The following is a 21,175-nucleotide window of genomic DNA, read 5'->3' as shown; positions in this document are numbered from 1 at the left end:
TAGCTGGACTCAGTAGACATTTCTGAGGTAGAGGTGACATGATCTAGTGACCGAGTGGATATGGGAAGTGACAGGAGAGTGAAAAATTGAGAAGAACTCCATGGTTTCTGGCTTGAAATGGATGAAAGACGACATCCATAGAAAAAGAGAACTCCAAAAATAGAACAAGTTTTTGGGGAAAATAATGAATTCCATCCTGGATATTTTTTAGTATGAGTGACCTATAAGACATCGAGTAGTAGAAAGCTGAAAAGATGTGTCAAAAGCTCATGAGAGAGCTTAGGGGTAGAGAAAGAGCTATAGGAATAATCAGAATACAGTTAACATCTAAAGCCATAATAATGGATAAGATTGCTCAGGAAATGAATGTAGAAGAATATAACTAGGACAGAAGTCTTGAGAGCACCAATGCTTAAGGAAGCAGTAAGAGGAGGAGAAAGAACTAGAGACTTATAAGGAGAATCAGAAGTGAGCTGCATCATGGAATCCAAGAAAGGAAATTCAAGGAAAGGATGGCTCATGTCAATTATCTCATAGAGGACCAATAAAGGGTAAGAATGGAAATGGTTTTGGTGCCTTCAGAATGGTGACATCACATATCAAGTGGCAATAGGCTAGGGAATAGGAACTAATACGGTCTTCTTTTTTCAAGAATAATGGTTAAAAGGGAAGAACAGGGATAAGGATAATGGCTTAAGGAAATTACAAAGTAAAGGGGAAGTTTTTGTTTTTTAAAGGTTATTTGTATACACTTACATACCTATAAGTGAAAGAAACCAGAGAGAGAGAGACTTAAAATGCAGAGAAGAAAGAGATTGCTACTTTTGAATTCCTATAATATCACTATATGACTCACTCACTTGGCACTGAGCTTACACATTTGCCTTGTACTGGCAGTATTGTACATTTAGCAACGCTGGCACAAACTAAGTGCTCAATAAATCTACTTATTATTATTTTTCTTCATGCATCTATGCATATTATCTGGCCAGTAAAAGTATACAATCTTACACAAGAATGTACAGAAAGGAAACTGTGTGGTGAAACTGTGGAAAGAGACTGAGCAATACAGATCCAGAACAGATTTTTACCCACCATTTACTAGTGTCCAGACCAAAGAAAAATCATTTCACTTCTTTGCACCTGTTATTCAACCGTTAAATGGGAAGAATATCACGCATTCTTGCAAGCTTATGAGGATTAAACAAGCTATTTAAAAAGCACTTTATATACAACTTGGTGCTCAAGAAGAAGACCTAATTACTATTATGATAATTTTTCCTACCACTAGAGCATCTAGAAGAGTCACTAACGTTTCAGGATGTGTCAATGACTGAGGATAAATAAATAATCAGGAGGCACAGCAGCCACTGCTATACTGTATTCTAGAGAACGAAAGCACAAAATGGCATCAGCTGTTGGTCAGCCTTCTCAAACTTTGCTTATTCATTTACCATCAACATGATTTCTGCCACATCCAAGTACTGAACCTTAATACTTTTCTTTAAATCAACTTACTTCTTTTTTTTTTTTTTTTGCGGTACGTGGGCCTCTCACTGTTGTGGCCTCTCCCGTTGCGGAGCACAGGCTCTGGACGCGCAGGCTCAGCGGCCATGGCTCACGGGCCTAGCCGCTCCGCGGCATGTGGGATCTTCCTGGACCGGGGCATGAACCCGTGTCCCCTGCATCGGCAGGTGGACTCTCAACCACTGCGCCACCAGGGAAGCCCCAACTTACTTCTTTAATTGGCCTCGTCCTAAAGAGTTATAGCTGTGAAACTGCGGGTTTCATGCGTTATCTTTTTTTCTAATATATATATTTAACCATTAAAACAAAGTATTCATCCCATTAACCACCCCACATCATCTTTCAAACCACATTCTAAAACTGCTTTAGGGTTGCTGTGAGACCCTTAGGAAGAGATCAGGTAGCAATTTGTGGTTTTACTTAATTTTTCTGCTACTGGCAATGATAACTTACAAAGGTTTGCAGAATGTACAAATGAAACAAACCAAATGACAAAATTCATCCCAGTTATATACCCTGAATATTTTCATGGAAAGTCCTAAATTGTCTAAAGCTAAAGAGACAGCCCAGCAATTTATCTTTTTATGTAATCCCTCCATCTCTATTTCTCTAACACAAATGAAAATGAGATTGTGAATAAAGGCCCATCCTGTGACCTAGTCTCAAGAACAGAACCAAGGAGAGGAGAAAAACACTAGTGGGTTTTGCTCTGAAGCACTAGCATTTCAATCAAAAGATATGGTAGGCATGCAGATCATTCAAGTGAAAACCTGCTATCTCCAAGATAGTGGAACACTCCTCTGAAAAGGCAAACCACAATGAGTTATTAACCAATACCTTTCAAGTCTGTGTTACAAACCAGGAAGTTCTCCATCATTCCAACAGCAACAACAACAACAATCACTGACCAGAACCGGGAGAGAAAACTTCACTCACTGATAACAGCTACAGGTACTTTACATATGCACTTTTGGAGCCAGTCTTAAATCCACTATGTTAAGAGCCACACTACACACTTTTAAAAAGTCACTCCTACAATGCATTCTTAGATCACTAACCTTTTCATTCAGGGAAAAAAATGTATCCTGCACCTAAAATATACAAGTTATTATGGAGACTATGAAAAGATAAGAGTTTGTTTATAATCTAGCATGGGGAACAAGACATGTATTTCACAAACGGTGGCACTCATGACTGAAGAGAGCTGCTGGGAAATTTCCCCCCAACATTTTATTAAGAAAAACTTTAAACATATAGCAAAGTTGAAATAATTTTACAGTGAACATTAGAAAAGTCACGACTGATATTCTACCATTTTTACTACATTTGCTTTATCACCTATCCATCTTATTTTTTTACAAACTGCTGGGATTTTAAAAATAAGACTATGTTTAATGAAGAATCTTAGTAGGCCATATTAGGGTTGCTTCTCAAAAATTTTCACTGATGAGGTGTATGAACAAAAAAGCTGGAAAAACTCAAACCCATACTCAGTGTTCAATTCCTGCCAACCTCCAATCAAAATCTATTCAGAGCTCACAGTAGGCCATTTTATATCTCCACATCCTTGTCCACTCTGAACCATCCTCCCAGCCCTCCTCAAGGCTCAGTACCAATCTGTGAAACCTCCCCCAACTTTCACGCCCTCACCCAGAATTAACCAATGCCCCCTACAGGGACCACATTTTTCATCATTAGCAATTAGCTCACGGTATCTGCAACTCTTGTTTTCAGTCTGACTCTTTTACTAAACTCTGACCTCCGTGAGGGCAGGGATCCCCTTACTTCACTCTGAATCCTCAGCAACCAGTACAGTACTTAGCCTATAGCAGGCACTCAATAAATAATATAAATGAATAGCCCAGACCTGTCTTTACCCAGGAGCCAAGGAAGATTTTAGTCCAGTGTGGGAATGATTTAATCACACCGGCACTTTAGAAAGATTCATCTTAGAGCACCGTTGTTAAGAGCATGAGCTTTGGAGTCAGATTGCCTGGGCATGACTCCCAGAATCCCAGCTCTGCCATTTATTGCCGGGTGACTCTGGGCAAGTTTCTAAACCTCCTGTGCCTCAGTTTCCTCATTTGAAAAACGGCTAATACTGCTTCACAGGTTATCGTGAGGATCAAATGAGATCATTTTTGTTGTTGTTGTTAAAGCACACAGATTAGCAGCTGGCACATAGTAAGCATTCCATCAATGTTAGTCACTGTTGCCGGCAACCAAGTTAATGACAATGAGGTAAAAAGTCCTTAAAGCTCGAGTGGTAGCAGTGAAAACAAAGTGGAAAGAATGGCCATAAAAGAAGAATCTACTGAAAAATGCTCAGTCAGGAAGGCAAGCAAATGAGTGTCTGACATTTTTTTTCTCCTACTTTGTATGTTTGAGATAGCTCGTGATTGAATTTTTTTAAAAAAACATTAAAAACAGCTATAATTACCCAGCCTAGGCACAGATTAGATGCTGGGCACAAGGAGTCTAGCATGACTGGACTCCAGCCACAAGCTCTATGACCACTGTGAGTTTCTTTATGCAGGTCTTTCAGTCTCTCAGCTGAGATTTTTTTCATTACTCCACCCAGCACCATTTCTTTAGTTTATGATTCCCACAATTCCATATCCTATCTTCTGACTGTGCACACATCCCCAAGAGCCTTGGTTGGGGAATGGGTTTGTGGTTTTGTCCTACCCAACCCTGTACTGCTTTTCTTTTTCTTCTTCCTGCCCACCTCCTTTACTTCTCAAGCCTTGCTATTCCCTACACGTAGGAACTTGAAACCCAAGAGTATGGAAAAGCAATAGAGCAATAGCAGTTGTGCCAAGAACTGGGGCTGCTGCCAAGCTGTTCTCCAGGCCCCATATGCAGTGACCAACTACATGTAGAGATTAGACTGAACTGCCCGTGGGGCCTCACATGCTTGATATTCCCGTTTGCTTCTGTTCATTTTCTTTCTCCTGCTTAAATAAGCCTGTTCCCAAACCTGTAACCAATTCAAATCCAATTCATCCTTGAAGACCCAGGTGAGGTCCAACTTCTTCAAGGAAGCCTCCTCTGACCATTTTAGCCCACAGACATTCCCCCCCACACACAAAACAGGTACCAATCGGTACCATAAAGCATAATCACATACACATTTATACCATTAAATAAATGTTTCCTGTGTATATATTTGATTTTCCAAGGGCAGGAACCATGTCTCACATGTCTTTTAAACCCCTTACTCTTAGTGGGTTAATACTTGTTTAAAAGCGACTGAACCAGTGGGTTTGTTTGTTCGTTTGTTTAGGCTAAGGAAGGATGAGGTAGAAACATGTTGAAATGAAAGAGGTTGAATGAACAGATGGGTGCAAAAGAAGCACTGGTTCAAAATTCGGGGAAAAGCTGTAGAAGAAAGGTGCTCAATTAACACGTTTAACTGATTTGCTGCAAGGTTGGAAAAAGACACAGAAGAGAGATGTCAACTGGAAAAATCTGGAAAATGGCATTTCAGCTTGAGGCAGAAGACAGCAGGAGAAAGATGGGGCTACAAAACAAATTCTGCTAAAGCCTAGGGATAGGCCAATTGGATAAAGGGGGTTATTGGGATGACATGGATAGAGATGTGGTTATGCAGGTGAGCGAATCGGTAGGGCGTGGTATGAAGGGTTGGGTAGATGGATAAAATGATCGAGGGTAATTAGGCAAGTGGGTTAGCTGACTGGGCGCTGAGTGGGTGGATGGGAGACAGGTAAGTGGGTGGGTGGTTAGGTGTTTAGTTGGGAGGGAATAGGTGTGGGGCGTATTATTTAAGATCCGGCCCCTCCCTCACCTTGACCCGGAAGCGGATGAGCGCTAGCCTCACGCAGTGGCTCAGGCAGGCCGGTGGCAGGAACCAGGCCCGTGGAGGAGGGGTGCCCTTGTTGCCCACGTGTCCCACGATCAGTTGCGCTGTCTGCCGCTCGGCCTGGCACCGACGGCCCCACTCGGCCAGCCGGTCCTTGCCCAGGCCCCCGGGGAACATGACCACCAGCTCCAAGCCGTCGCCGCCGGGATAGGCACAAGCCTGACATAGCGCTGACAAGTAGCCCAGCATGGCGTTCCATTGGCCGCCACACACCCAATCCGTCTGGTAGCCGCCATAAAGCCGAGGCAGCGCTGAGCCCGCGTCCACCAGCACCCGGGCCCCGGGCAGCGGAGGGGGCGGCGGCGGCGGGTGCAGCCCGGGGTGCGCCTGGCCGTGATGGTGGAAGTGGTGAGCGGGGTGATGGTGCCGAGTCGGCCCCGCGCCCCCGGAGTAGGCACCCACGGCAGCGGGCGCGAGCGGCGGTTGCAGAGGCGCGGAGCCCCTGGCGGCGCGTGGAGCCCCGGGCGCTAGGGCTGCTGTAGGCGGCAGCGGGCGATGCTGCTGCTGCTGCTGCTGCTGGCGCGAGACCGTACGCGCGAGTTTGAGGAGGTCCACGGGCACAACAGCCCCGGGACAGCGCTTCTCCAGGAACTCTTGGAAGCCCTGGACGCCCATGCTTCGTCGGTGGGCAGACGAGACGGCGGCTGCGCGAGCAGGCTAGGCGGCGATCTGGGCGCGAAGCTGGGGGCGGGCGCGTGCGCACTCCGCGGGGGGCGAGGGGGCGGGCAAAGGATTCCCGAGGGGCGGGGTGAGCTAGCGAGGGAATAAGGGAGGCGTGGGGAGGAGACCACAGACTGGATTTGGGTGGAGAGGAGTGGTGAGGCCGACCGGACTCACGAGAGGCTGGGAGGATAAAAGCGATGACGGCCTCTAGTCACTTCTCTCTTATCCCTCTATGGCCGCTCTTCACCGCTTCAAAAGGGGTGAAGCCTCTTACTTCTACCTCCAGGAGCCACGTTACCGCGTCTTCTCTATGGTACACGCTTTCTAGCTGGAGGAGGGGGAGCGGGGCGGGGCATTCTGGGAGTTGTAGTCTCCTCTACGGCCTCGGGATACAGTGTTGGAACAAGATTACCACCCCTGTCAGCCCTTGCATTCACTGGGTCTCAAGGGGAGGGGCGTGATATGCGTTTAGGATTTGCACTCCAGCTCTTCGCATCCACCGAGTTGCTTCAGGCTATTTACCGCCTTTCCGAAGAAAAGGAGTTGGGGGGGAGTGATGCATCATGGGAAAGGAAGTAGAGTGGTTTAATTGAATTCAGCTAAAGTATGCTAAAATTTCCCAGGAGGAAGAATTTTCCTTTGGGGGGAGGGAATAATGTGCGTAGCTTTTAATGAATGAGAAAGGACACATATGAAACGTAAAAATAATAACCACCATTTCTGTAACAATCCACTTAACTTTTAGCTACTGTAATTCTTTGAGGAAGAGTTCTTGGCCCCAGTTTATGAATGGTGAAAATTGTATAATTTATTTGCCCAAGGCAATGCAGAGACAAAGTGAAATCGAATATCCATTGTACTCAGGAGCTCTTTGGTCAGGGAGATAAGCACCAACACAAGTTAAGCTACAAGTTGTACCTTTCTGGTACTCACTGAGCGACAATGTCCTATGGTTAGGACCTTTGTTTGCAAACATTGTGAATCGATCTGTCGGGGAGCTCTAGAAAAATAGCGGTAAGGGCTCCAATTCCAGACGTACAGAATCATCTTTTGAAAATCTATTCAATATTTTCAGCATTCTCCTTGTTTGATTCAGATATAGACCAGTCTTCTGGCTGACTGGTGTTTAGGGCACACTGTTTAAACCAGAGGAGGGTAGAAAACAAGATCTATTCTGTTCTGTAACAGTGCGTAGCAGTCAGATCTGGCTTGGAACTTAATAGAAGGTGGGAGATAATGGCAGGCCGAGTAAGAATGCAAAAGTTTAGAACTCAAGAGTAGTCAGGGTGAATGAAATCTGAGAACAGTGTATTAGGATACAAAAGCTGAAAAATCTTCAAGCTCCATAAAGAAATTTATCATAAAAGACTAGTGGAGATAGAACAAACCAGATTGGCAAAGAATAAGTAGATGTTGAAGCAATGCACATAAATAACTCCTGTGAAAACAAGCAGTGAAAGGAGGGAATAGTGGCTTGAAGGGATGGTGGATGAAAGGAATAGAAGTTTTCTAGTATAATGGACACCTGTTGGATTGTCTACTCAGCCCTCCTTTTCTAGAAATTAACCCTCTCCCCATTTACAAAAACTGTCATGTTAACCATAACCATCGCTGACTGGGTCAAAGGTAGATAACGAATCCAAGCTGGGTCGATCAGAATCTCATTCCCTAGAAATTTGGAATTGGACCAGAGAGATCAGTTTTTCTCTAAGTGTAAAACTTCGAAGCTGTCAGTAGTCAATTTTCCCATCAGAGGGACAAAAGTAAAAGATGCTGGTCTGCAGGAAGAGAAAAAACCGCAGACTCTAGAGCAGAGATGGGAGATAGGGAGTCTTCATCGTGTTTAAGACCCAGGTTCTAGATCATTCCTCAGGCATTCTTGCCCTTGGTTTCTCTGAGGCAACCTCATATCCTTACTATTTTTAAGATAGAGTTGGGTTAGAAACTACTCATGACCAAAAAATTATTAATTCAAGAACTGGTACCAGAAATGGGGTGTGGCAAATTATAGACCCTAAACTATGGAACTGGCAAAGATTGGAGATCTCCCATATCGTTAATTGGAAGTTGGCATTCTGTGTTATTTGGCAGCGAAGCAGTTGCTTATTGCTCTTGAGACTCAAAAGCAGAGCAGCCCTGCCTATATGAAGAGTTTAGCAGTTGCTAATGATTAGATATTCATGGGCTTTGCTGATTTATTGTCTCATTTTAAATGTTCCACTAATTAGGAAACTGGCATCCAGTTTCCAACGAACTGGAAAGAGGTTATCTTTACAAGCCACCACAGTATTCCTTGTTCTCCAGCTCCCCCAAATGTGATGATCTCTTCCTCTGTACATGCATTCAGCTGGAATGCAAGGAAGACAGGGTAAGTGTAACATTCCCAGAGCAGATCGGAAAAGAGAGGCTTCACATCGTTGAACTCAACCTGTTTCCTATCCACGCTCTGAACTGGAGACCTTGAGCATAATGCCAGGGAGAAGGAGCCAAGTCTTTAGGTAGAGAGCTAAGAAATAGAAACCCGGGCTTCTCTGGTGGCGCAGTGGTTGAGAGTCCGCCTGCCGATGCAGGGGACACGGGTTCGTGCCCCGGTCTGGGAAGATCCCACATGCAGCGGAGCAGCTAGGCCCGTGAGCCGTGGCCGCTGAGCCTGCGCGTCTGGAGCCTGTGCTCCGCAATGGGATAGGCCACAACAGTGAGAGACCCGCGTACCGCAAAAAAAAAAAAAAAAAGGAAGAAAAAAAAAATAGAAACCTGCAACAGGGTGATTATTCCCTTTAGCAAATCTGAAGATTCAAAGAGCATAAGTTGACAAGGTTCTTGGCACTTGTTATTAGCATTGTGAGGCCCCTCAAATGAAATTAACAGGCAGTCATATGTGTAAGGTCGGATCTTAACAAACGGCACCGCGAAACAGAGGAAAGCTTCAAGTGAGCTTTATTAAGGAGCGCTCCTGGACGAGGTTCACTGGTCCAAGAGAATGGGGCCAGAGAAGTCGCACCCGGGCGAGGGTTGGGCAAGATTTTATAGGGGAAGAAGGGAAAGGGGTGTGGTGAATCTGGGAGGGCGCAGGGTATTCCTTATTTGGTGGTCTTTTCGGGTATCCTGGGGGACCATTAGTCCCGCCCCTCGAAAGGCGGGAAGGCTGGGCCGGGTTCAAAGTCCCCAGGTCAGTTCCTGGAACTGGGTGGTCCGGAATGTCTCCAGGGCAGTTTCTGGAACTGGGTGGTCCGGAGAATTTCGGTCTGATGCAACCTGTGAATCTGATTGTGTTCCCCTGCCTCGGGCCAGTTGGCCTTACAATATGAGGTTTTGAGGAAGTTGTATCACTAGAAAATCCTATCTAGTGAACAGGGACCATGAGCCAGCAGTGATTCTCAAAGTATGGTCCCTGGATCGGCATATCAGCACCTAGGAACTGTTAGAAATGTAAATTCTCGGGACTCACCCCAGATCTCCTGAATCAGAAACTCTGGGGGTGGGGCTAGCAATGTGTGGTTTAAATGGTGTCAAAGATAAACAAAGCCTGACATTAGTTAAAGCAATGAGGACAGATTTTATTCAATTACTGATAGTAGGGGAAAAAGCAGAGCTCCATTCCCATTTGTGCAGAGGTGACTGAGCATTTTAAAGGGAAAAGGAGGGAGGAGGAGCGAGGAGAGGCTCAAGTAGAGTCAGGGAAGTGAAAAATTACAGAGTTGGCCAGCGTAAATGCAGTTAGGCTAGCTGTGTCTGCTAGCTGGCAATTATTTAAGTTAGGATTATATCCTCCCACAGTTACTGGGAGACAGAGGCCCTAGCCTTCCCGATGACTACATTTCAAAGGAATTGTCCTTGAGACACACACTCTGGAGTTGTAGGAGATACATATACATCTCAAAGGGACAGGGGAAGAAGTCATAATTTTAAGCCCTTTTTGGTAAATGCTCTAAGAAAGGGAGGTCAGGGGTCTATTGTCAGGTGTCAGCTAGAGTAAGCTATAAATTATTTTTACAGCCTGAGCTTTTCCAGATGGAAATTGGGTCATCCCAGAGACTCTGACTTAGGAGGCTAGAAGCCAAATTTGGTCTAGTCTCTTAGTGTAGGTGTTTGAATGGAGTGTTTGTGTCGAGAGTTTTTGCAGGTCACACTAGTTCTCCAGGTGATTCTAATGCACCCTTACGTTTGAGAATCACTGCTCTTCTAGAGCAGGCCCAAGTACAGACTGGTAAAGCAAAAAGAAGCATCAATAAAATGACTCCCATAAGTTTTTCTATACCCGTACTTTATTTCCTTCCTTCCTATCCAGGTGGAAATGGTGCACACTTGGACTGGTGGCTGATAAAGTTGTGCCCCTCTCCTTTCATAAAAGGGAACTTAGTGGTTAATCTAAATATTTCTCTACTATTGCATGTTAGATCTGTTGGTGGCAGTTAAGTTTATCAGGGAGTGGCAGGATCAAGACGATCCACATTTAGATTGCCACTGAACTAGATGAGGAAGGGGCATGTCCATGCTGTGCCGTTGCTCTGGATACAGTAGTTGCATGTGACTTGCAGTTGTCCATAGATTGTTAGGTGTGGACATTTGTGGAATTGTAGGTATGGGGAAAATGGCATATGTGTTTACGGGGCAGTCAAACGGAGGACTATAGGTAAACGTCTGTTTTGTCTCCCCAGTACCCCTTTTCTACCACTTTCTCTACCTTACCCTCATGGTTGCACCAGGAGCTTATTCTTTATGTACCTTCCCAGAGAATTTGGGATTGAGCTGGAGGAGGGGAGATGAAAAATCCTGGCTGCATTCAAGCACCTGATTTATGTTCCTAAGGCCCATCTGCACTATCGTTGGGTGTGTTGAGACACCACCACCATCTTTATAATAAATCCCTCTTTTTTGTTTAAGCTTGTTCAAATTGGGTTTCTATTACTTACAAACAAGAATCTTAACATATATAGTACAAGAGAAACTTTATGCTAGGCATAGGCCATAGAGAGGGAAGAGATAACAGAGGCCAAAGCCCTGAAAGTAGAAAGGGACAGTAGATGTCACAGAATAGTGGTTAAAGTGTGTGCTTTGGAGCTGAGATCTTGGCTCCAATACCAGTTCAACTCCTTATTTGCTATATAACTAACAAGTTATTTAACCTCTTGAGCCCTTATTGTATCTATGAAATAGGGACTCATTAATTTATTCAACAGATTTATTTGGTACCTACTACATGCCAGGAATAACGCTGGGCTAGGAGAAAACAGTTTTCAAGGCAGTCAAGGAGCTTAGAAGGGAGATGGTAATGTACTTACCTCAGAAACTTTTGAAGATTAAATGGTATATTAAAGTGCTTAGCATAGTAACTGGCACAGTAAGCACCTAATAAACCTTAATTATTAAAATGAAGGCTGGAGAGAAGCATAAAGAAGTTGCATCGAAAATTCATATTGGATTCAATCTTCTGATATCTTCCACCTAAGTAGTAACTAGCTGTTCAGTTTCTGCAAGGGGCCCACTTAGCTTTATCTATTGCCCAAATCCTTGGGGGCTGTTTGAGAGGCTGTAAGCTTATATGGTAATAGTAAATAATTCATTAGAAGGTCTAATAAGGCTGCTATGTTGCTTGTGTTTCTTGAACCAGCAATAATAGCAGGGAGGTCATTTGATTAGTAAAGGAAGCAAGGACTGTGGTTCTCAACCCTAGCTAGTTTAATATGATATTAATATATCACCTGGGGAGCTTTTTAAAACAATACTAATTATAGGAATGGGGCCCAGACACTAATTATTTTTAAATTGTGGTAAAATATATATAACAGAAAAATTACCATCTTAACCATTTTTAAGTATACAGTTCAGTAGTGTTAAGTATATTCACATTGCTGTGTAACCGAGACACTAATTTTTTTTTTTTTTTTTTGCGGTACACGGGCCTCTCACTGTTGTGGCCTCTCCCGTTGTGGAGCACAGGCTCCGGATGCACAGGCTCAGCGGCCATGGCTCACGGGCCTAGCCGCTCCGCGGCATGTGGGATCTTCCCGGACCGGGGCACGAACCCATGTCCCCTGCATCGGCAGGCCGACTCTCAACCACTGCGCCACCAGGGAAGCCCAGGGACACTAATTTTTAAAAATACCTCCCCAGGTGATTTTAATATGCAGTCAGCGATGAGAACTTCTGAACTGGAATGGAGAAATCTTACAAATTTGTAACAGGCATGTGAACTAGTCTTTTCCAGTTCTTCATCTGTTTATCCCAAGGTCCTGCTCCTATTCAGACCATCATCTATGCTTTATTTCATTTCTGTCTTGAGCTCCTGTCTTAAGACCCACCGTCTTTTCCCCAACTCCTACTACTTCAGCTCCTTCTAAATTCTTTAGTCACAGACTTAATTCTTTCATCTGATTCTTTTAATCTAGTGCTCATTAATGATGGCACATTTTAAATGGGTTTTATGGTGTTTTATCCCCCAACTTAAACATTTTCATCTCTGAACCTCACTTTACATCATCTGGCACCACTGGGGCAAATACCCAATCTTTCACCAACAGACCTCACGTTGACTCACAGGTTGAGTTCAGTTTTGTCACATTTCTATGACTGTTTCCTCCTTAGTGATATGTAAGGTCCCTTCAGTAGCTGTTACTATTATTTGAGCAGACCTACTACGTGCCAGGTGCAGTGCTAAGCCCTTTATGTTTTTTCATTTAGTCTCAAAATACCACCAGTGAAGCAGTTATCCTTTTTACAGATAAGGAAATTGAAGCTAAAAAGTTAAGTAATTTTCCAAGTTCACAAAGCTAGAATACAAATCCAGGTCTGCTGAACTCCAAGTGGTATCTGTAGCAACTATAGTAAGAACCAGGGCCTATTTCCAAACCAGTCTGGTTTCCCAAGTGCAAGTTTATTGTGAAAGTCACTAGAGATGTCTAACAGTAAGCACAATTAGCAAATTTGGGACATATCTCATTTAATACTCACAACCACCTCATTGTACAAATGAGAAAATAGAGGTTTGAGGGATCTGTGAGTCAAAAAACCTGTGTTTGTTCAACTGTGTACCTTGTATCCTCCCTTTAGGGATCACCTAGGAGAGAATACCTTGGAGTCATTGTCATAAAATCAAGGTAATAGATTTTTAAAAACACTTTACAAATCCTCATCTAATCTTGAATATTTCTGATAGGCCTCTTATTCTTCCTCCAGGGCTGTTTGCATAAACATATGCATGATTCTTCTACCTAAATTATCAAATGAACAAGGGATCTGACCTCATTTGACAGTTTCCCAAGTCACTGTAGTGTGGTAAATGAAAGATGTGCAACGGAGATTTCCAAATGCACTTTTTTCTGAAGGTGGACCATAAACACTGTCAATATGAAAGGAAATACTCCTTAATAAATTTACACAAAGGGCACATTTTGAATTCTTGCTTGTACCATAAACATATACTTCTCCTAAAATTATAAAACAAGCACTGGACATAACCTCATGAAAGATATATGAAAAGCGTATGTACTAATCATAATAATTAGTTGAAAACGTAGTCTAAATGTATTTTGAGTATTATTATTACAGTACATCTGAGAGTCAGTATGGCCTGAGGTTTTTCCCATGAATTTTGGAGTCAGACCTGGGTTTGGATCCAGGCTTCATCATTTACTAGCTATGGTACCTTGGTAAATTCTTTAATCTCTCTGATTCTCAAATTTTCTCTGTAGAGACAGTAACAGATCTAGCTTATAGGATTGTTTTATGAATTTTATCACAAGCCTAACTAACACAGTAGGTACTCAGTAAATCGTAGTGACTGTTCCAATTATGGCTCATTGACAAGTGAGGACAAGGGGTCCAACTCAAAATCTGTTGGAGCTATAAATCAAGAGGTAACACACAGCTTAGTTTATTCAGCCAACATATCTATAGGACTAAAGTTTTTAAATCTGCTAAATTAGATTTGGTAAATGAAGAACCAGTTTAAGGCAGATGATTGCAGTGACTATGACAGCGTTTTAATAAGATAACATACTCATTTTAACACAGCCTTTACTTTCTGTTTCAAAACAAAATTTCCAGGAAACAAAACAAATGGTTGGATACAAATGAAATAAAAATCACAGTTTCAAAGAACCAAAATCAGACAACTGCTTAAAGGCAGATCACTTGGTTTACCAAAAAAATAATAAAAGTTAATGTCAAGAAGGATTAAAATTAGGTTTAACAACATTCCATATAATGCTACATTCCCCAATTAAGAAAGGAGAGTTCACATATACAACTAAGTGTTAAGTGTAGAGAAGTGGCTGAAATTCTGCATACTTCATAGTAAATTAATTATGCATGAAAGTTTATTAATTGCATAAACTTCCAGAGTGGCTCCCATGCTGCACTAGGTCTACATGCTTAATATTCATATCAAACAAATTACAGCTTTAAGTGATTGAGCATGACAGACCTTGAACAACTGCACTTTCCAATCAGTCACTATTTCTGCTGAGGGTATGTTCTGGACCACAAACCTCAATCTGAAATCTTAAATTATAACGGAGAAGAAATGCAACTTAAAAAAAAAAAACTGGAAGGATGACAAGCACACATTTAGGAATTTTATTTTTCACTGGCACTTTTTTTTTTCTCAAGAGCCCAGTTTCTCCCCTTCTTGCTTGACTTTTGGCCTTTCTGTTAGAGGTTTTTTTAATTAAAAGAAGACCTTCCAGAATGGGAGCTGTTGGTTTATATAATCTTCCAGCTATCTCAGTTGAAAATAACTAAGTGTAACCTAGTTACTATCCCAGGCCCCTGCCAATGGTGGCTGTCAAGGTCCCTGACCAATGTTTGTGTTCATCCTTCACATACAAAGACTATTTCCAGGGTGACCTGAAAGCATCTGGCTCCATAAAAATTTCATACTAACTTCACTTCAAAGGATTTTACCAAGTTTGAGTGTCACCATTTTACAGTCTGGATTGTTTGTGGGTTTTTTATTTCAATCCCAGAAATTACATTTACCAAATCAATGACCTTTCCTATGCCCTGCTCCCTTACTGGTTCATCTTCTAAATAAAGGGGGAAAAAACAAGTCCCCAGTAAACTACAGGATTAAAAATGAACAATCTATTCTAGAAAATGGCCTGCACACCACCTCAAATATCTCAAGATTCTTCTAAACCAAACAGAAGATTAAATAACTGAATCCCAAACTGATGGCAAGTATACCTCAGGAATGTACTTGTACATGAAGCCTGAAATACAGTATTTACTAACATTAAACATGCTGTAGTGTTACACACAGTAAACATGTGAAACAAATAACATGTGGTTTACAAACATTTGCTCAGTTTTCTGGAAAAAACAGAGAATGCATCATTTTCATCACTCAGAGAAGACAGCAAAGAAGAAAGTCAATGCCTCCAATAAACTTTAGAGATTGGATAAACAGTTACGACTAACTACAATTCAACTAAAAGCATATGGCCATTTTAAGGTAATAAAATATCATTGCAAATACCTAGCAGTATGCTAATATGCTGAATGATGGGCCACTGCTGTAATATTTGTCAAATATTTCATTGTGATAGTTAAAGCAGTTTCAACCCATAGCCCTTTAGGCACACAGACAAGAAACGCATCTCTAATAAAAGATACGAAGTTACGGGGCTTCCCTGGTGGCGCAGTGGTTGAAAGTCCGCCTACCGATGCAGGGGAGGCGGGTTTGTGCCCCGGTCAGGACCCCACGTGCTGCGGAGCGGCTGGGCCCGTGAGCCATGGCCGCTGAGCCTGCGCGTCCTGAGCCTGTGCTCCGCAACAGGAGAGGCCACAGCAGCAAGAGGCCTGCGTACCGCAAAAAAAAAGATACTAAGTTACAGGCACCAGATTGTCTAATTTAGGTACTTTCTTATCATTTGTTTATTTTGCAACTAACTTATACAACTAAGTCCTATATTGCCACCAGCTGGATTTATTTCTCTGTTCTCCATCCCTAAATCCCCAAAGCTTATTTCACAGAAGCATGTGGCTCTCGTCACTTAAACATAGATTGGTACCAGAGTGATGGTCCTTCTCATTTCAAACTCATAGTTAGCAGGCCAGATTTATAACCTGAAAGAATACTGAGAATCAAGGCAAAAAAGCAAGTTTCACAGGCAGTGTTTACATGTGTACCCCAAAACAGCACTGAAAAAGAGGTAGATAAACAAATGTAATTGGAGTAGAATTAAATCTGCGGTTCTAAAATGATACATCCCATCATACTGTACATAACACTCCACACTCAATCCAAAAATCACAGCAGAAAAGTGCCTTTTAAACTTTCACAGATAATTTTGCTGTCAAACCATTAGAATTCATGCTTGATATAAAACTGGCAAGAAAAATATGAAAAACGAAATGGATATTTGTTATACTACAGCAAATTGCCTTAGAGATTCAAGACTGCTACAAATATACATAGGGTTATTTTCATTAGATTTACACCAATACTGGTTTCATATTCTTATGATGTTACACCCAACTTCACAAACATAGCAGCAGGTAATTCATGATGAAATGCTCACATTGCCACATATGGAGATACAGTACTATTCATCAGACTTGCACTTTGAGAAGTAAACATGGTGGTTGGACACACAGACTACCCCCAAATAAACTTTACAAGTGGGATGGTTTAGTATAACCTTTTTTTTTCTACAAGAAGGAAAATGGAAAGGACAGGTTTGTGTGTGTGTGTTGGAAATGGGAAGAAGGCCCTTGTTACATAGTAGGCTCTTTGTTAAGTAAGAAGGGAATTTCTGAGCTTTACCTCAAGAGTTAATTATTTCTGGGGGGGGGGAAGTACCTCAGCAAGGATGAAAACAGCACTATCATATGATTTAGCAAAATTATGAAATAATGCAAAACCCCTAGATAGAAAACTAGCTAATATTTACAGTCAAAGTGACTGTAATTGGAATCAAATATTTAAGTAATGGGAAAAAAATAACTTAAAAACCCACAGTGATGTGAATAACACTGTTTTCTTCATTTCTGCACAAACTCACTTTTTTCTGTATTTTTAAACTTATACATGTTACATATACATCATGTATACATATGTTAACCCAACTACTGCAGTCAGCATGGAGACAGCAGTACACTACTCACCATCTTCAAACTTTAGAAGACTACTTTTCTTTCCAGCAAAAAATCTGAAAAGATTCTAAATATTACAAGGCACTGCAAAATTCTGCAGGCAAAAGAATGATGAATTATACATAAAACAGAGGTGGTGGCAAAATGTGGGACATTTGATGTAGAGCAGCCATTAATAAATGTAATTGTGCATGTCATCCATGGAGCTTTTTTCATCCTGGGGTACACTGTTTAAAAGGATTGCAACTCGAGAAGAAGGGATCATAAAACCTGCAGTATTTTCACTTTATAGGTTGTAAGTCTCAATGTAATCACACAAAGCTGACTCTAATAATGAAACACAAGCAGTTTTAAAGAATTACGGATTTTAGGCACATTGTTTTTGTACACATGGAAAATTGCAATGCAAGAATTTGCATTACACTAATGGCCTAAAACCACTTCAACTTGCAAACCAATACTGTAGAAGAAATTTGAAGAATCTGTACATAAGATTTAGAAAGACTCATCCAAACCAGAATATGTTTTATTAAAAGAAAACTGTGGCTCTTATCAACAGCAATTCTCAAAATGCTGCCCTGGATGCCCCCAAATGATAGCAACAGAATCTTCATGATGCTGAGTGTGATCCTCAGGTAAGTAACATAAGACACATTTGTTTTTTTTGAAAAAGTGTACTGCATGTCACAAAGTAGACTGTGCAAAAAAAGGTACACCCATTAAGTTTTCCTCATTACCTGGCAAGATCACGGGGTAAAATTTTTAGAGGAATATGGAGGAAAATCTGTCAACAGAAATGTTGGGTGATCATCTGGAATGTTGACCAGTAGACAACTTGTTATTACGTAAATGTGTACTAGAAATGACCTTGAAATCTTCAGAGCGAAAACTAAGTATTTTAAACATCTTTATATGTGGTAGTCGATAAATACCATTTTAGAATTCTATTTGGGTTTCACAGACTGAGCATTAGGTAACTCTGTGACCAGCCTTTTAAGATTATTACAGTTAACCTTCTTGAAAACTAAAAGTGTATATTTTGACATTGCCTCCCCTCCTCCTAAAACTGGATAAAACCCAGTAAAGTGCAACTTGACAGTGATCTCTCTCAGATTCTAAAGAGGCTGCCAAAATCATCTGAGATCTAAAATCATCTAAGATGCTAGATACTAACAAGGAAACTATAACAACTGAAAAAAAGGTAATCCAAAAAAAAAAAAGCTAAGGGCAACTTAAATAGTATCGTTTGAGGGTCTACTATCTACTGCAGGACAATGTATACCCCACATCTCTTAGAACCCTGTAAAGCCAGTGTTTCATGTGTAAGTCTCAAAACCTACAAAACCTACTGTGTCAAGTAAATTTCACTTCAGAAGAATGGACTAATAGAGGTGTAACTTGAATCCTCTTTGTTAGGAACACTAAGATTCCCCCCAAATGAGATTCACATCAGCTGCAATACATCCCTTGCAAAAGAATGCAAGCCAAACCAATGCCTCTCAGATGCTCAAAAACAATGTAGTGTGCACATGAGAAACAGAGATAGCTGCTTTGAATTACTATGGAAATCCTAAAGCAGCTACAGTATCTGCAGAATCAAGGAACTGTTACAGTTCTGTTTTTTCCTTTCTCTCCGCCTCACCTAAAACAAGGCTTCACTCCTACTGCTGTGACGACGGGAAGAAAATCACATTAAAAAGGGCTCATGTTCTATATTGGTTGACAAAGTTATTCTAATTTTATATACCAAAACATTTCCTGCAGCAAGTTACCCTGCCTTCTGCGAAAGGTAAACCTAAGATAAACGTGAAGAATCCCATAAGACTCCAGCTGTTGGAGGGTCTCACTTTGCCCATGTTAGGGGAATATAAATAGTTTTTATACCTTTTAAAGAAAAGTATCATCCAGCTGCAGAGAGCAGCAATAATGGAAAGTGTCCTGGAAATGGAAATGCTCAAGCTGAGCTTATTAAAGCATTCTGAACAGTATTTTTAAAAAATCAAGTATCAAAGAGGATAGGATTTGAAGTGAAAAAACATTTCTGTGTGCAGTGTTCTATGTACAAACTGCACAGTTCTACAGGATGATGAGCTATATCAAATACTACATTGGAAAAAAAAATATAGTGGAAAGTAAACTCAAAACGAGGGAAAATATGGCAGAACCCAAGAAGAAGAAAGTTTATTATCTTAGGTGTCCTGGAAATATTTCTGAAAAACATTTCCTTTTTCTTCATCTTCTACTCTGATTCACTTGGGACCAGGAGGGATCGCGGATGGATTCTGAACTGATGAAGCTGGAAATGCCTGCAAATTCATCCCCGGCTGGAACAGTCCCCCAGATTGGGTAGGAATTACTACAGACTGTTGTGGTGTTCCTGAAATTCCTACCCACTGTACCGGATACCCTGGCCCCCCCACAGCATTATATTGACAAACATGGGGTATTCCATATGATGATAATGGCCCAGGAAATGAAGGGCGTGAGAGTCCTTGTGGCAAGGAGGCTGGGACAGCTCCACGGATTTGGGACAGAGAAGAAATCCATGTTGATGTGTAGCCCATAGTAGATGGAGTATTCTAACAAAAAATAAAAACAAAAGATCAGTTTATTTGGTAGATACTTTTACCCATCTGTATTCTTTTTGCCTTACTACTCTCCCATTATTATTCTGACTGTCTACCATTTTTGGAGTAACGTTCTGTGTGCTAAGCATAGTTATATACCTTATTTCATTTCATCTTCGTAACTGCCCTGCAAGGCAGGCATTTTTAGATGAGGAAACAGAAGCTCAAAATTGATAACACCCATCACCACTTAGCAAGTTAATAGTAAGGTGAGGATTTGAACACAGTTCCAGCTAACTCCAAGACCCCTGCTAAATTTCTGTTCACAGTTTAGTGTCTCCTTTCCTCGTGCTAGCACTACTCTTCAATTTTTACTTCCTTCTGCCAGTCCCAGGCAGTCTCTCATTCAGGGCCACAGACAACAGTAGTCCATGTTACTACATAATTCTTTGAAGAAAGAGGAGCATGATTTAGAGTGGCATAGGGGAAAGCCTGGCATATAGTAGGTGCTCAAGAAATGTCACCTCCCTACCTCCTCCTACTCACTATTTAAAGTCTGACATTTCTGTTATATTTTTGGAAATTTAAACTCGACAATTATGTTTTGGGCAGTACTAAGAAAACATATTCCTGCCTGACTCTTCTTATTATATTGTATTGTAATTATGTGTATGTATAGAGATTACTGAAATCTTATGCACATGGGAATAATAAGTCTAAATGGAAGTAAATAATTCTTACTTAAAGGAGAGCTTGGTATCAGTCCCAAATTCTTAGTTCTTGTAAATTGATGGTCAAGCTAAAACGCTTTCAACTAAAGTTTCAAACTACAGTTAGGTTAAAGGTTTTTAGCTTGACTCAAGAATGAATGACAAGATCTCTTGAGGTAAAAAAGAAACATTTGAAGTCCAGCAATCCCTTTTTCATATCAGTATTTTTGTTCTGTTAAAGTAAAACTAAATACTTCTGATTTTAAAATAGCACATATAGTATGATCACATTTTTGTAAAGCTATTTCTATGTATTCATATACAGACATAGAAAGATATCTGAAATGATGTTTATCTAAAGTTAGTGACAATTATTTCTGGGTGGTAGGATTTGAAGGTGGTATTTTAAATTTTTGTACTTTTCTGCATTGATTAAATTCTATAACAAACATTATTATTTTACAAACAGTAACAATGTGATTTTTATTTAAAAAAAATTGGAGATGACATGTTATACTTAATCTTCTCTTGGATATTTAAAAGGCATCTCAGATTCAAATGACCAAAACCAAATGTATGATCTTTCTTCTACCAAAACACACTGCCTGCTCATGTTCCCCTTCTTGATGATTGGTATGCTGGAATGATAGCCAGTTATACCAGCCAGAAACCTTGCCTTGACACCTCCCCTCTGCCAAACATCAGTTCCATCACTAAATCTGGTCCAT

The 21,175-nt window shown here is 41.2% G+C and overlaps 2 protein-coding genes and 1 long non-coding RNA gene across 11 annotated transcripts in view; 1 reads left to right on the top strand and 2 right to left on the bottom strand.

The window, feature by feature from the left end:
- Window positions 1-6,061, bottom strand: part of FAM120C (family with sequence similarity 120 member C) — a 135,282-nt gene extending 129,221 nt beyond the window's left edge. For all 7 annotated transcript variants that reach the window (XR_009538562.1, XR_009538563.1, XR_009538564.1 and 4 more), the window contains exon 1: window positions 5,336-6,061. Coding sequence is in view for 4 of the 7 variants with exons in the window: in XM_060138507.1 (XP_059994490.1) it covers window positions 5,336-6,025 (690 nt within the window). In the remaining 3 variants the exon portion in view is untranslated. The remainder of the gene's footprint in view (window positions 1-5,335) is intronic.
- Window positions 5,353-19,788, top strand: LOC132513893 (uncharacterized). Of its 2 annotated transcripts, XR_009538566.1 has the most exons (5): window positions 5,353-5,758; window positions 6,332-6,386; window positions 13,124-13,170; window positions 17,730-17,805; window positions 19,434-19,788. It is a non-coding gene; the product is annotated as an uncharacterized LOC132513893 (long non-coding RNA). The 2 variants fall into 2 exon arrangements; XR_009538565.1 differs by lacking the exon at window positions 6,332-6,386.
- Window positions 19,420-21,175, bottom strand: part of WNK3 (WNK lysine deficient protein kinase 3) — a 147,327-nt gene continuing 145,571 nt past the window's right edge. For both annotated transcript variants that reach the window (XM_060138500.1, XM_060138501.1), the window contains one exon: window positions 19,420-19,749. In XM_060138500.1, the coding sequence (XP_059994483.1) occupies window positions 19,420-19,749 (330 nt within the window). The remainder of the gene's footprint in view (window positions 19,750-21,175) is intronic.

This window comes from Lagenorhynchus albirostris, chromosome X, assembly GCF_949774975.1.
Source record: "Lagenorhynchus albirostris chromosome X, mLagAlb1.1, whole genome shotgun sequence".
NCBI classification, from domain to species: Eukaryota; Metazoa; Chordata; class Mammalia; order Artiodactyla; family Delphinidae; genus Lagenorhynchus; species Lagenorhynchus albirostris.
This window is presented reverse-complemented; position numbering and strand designations above follow the sequence as displayed.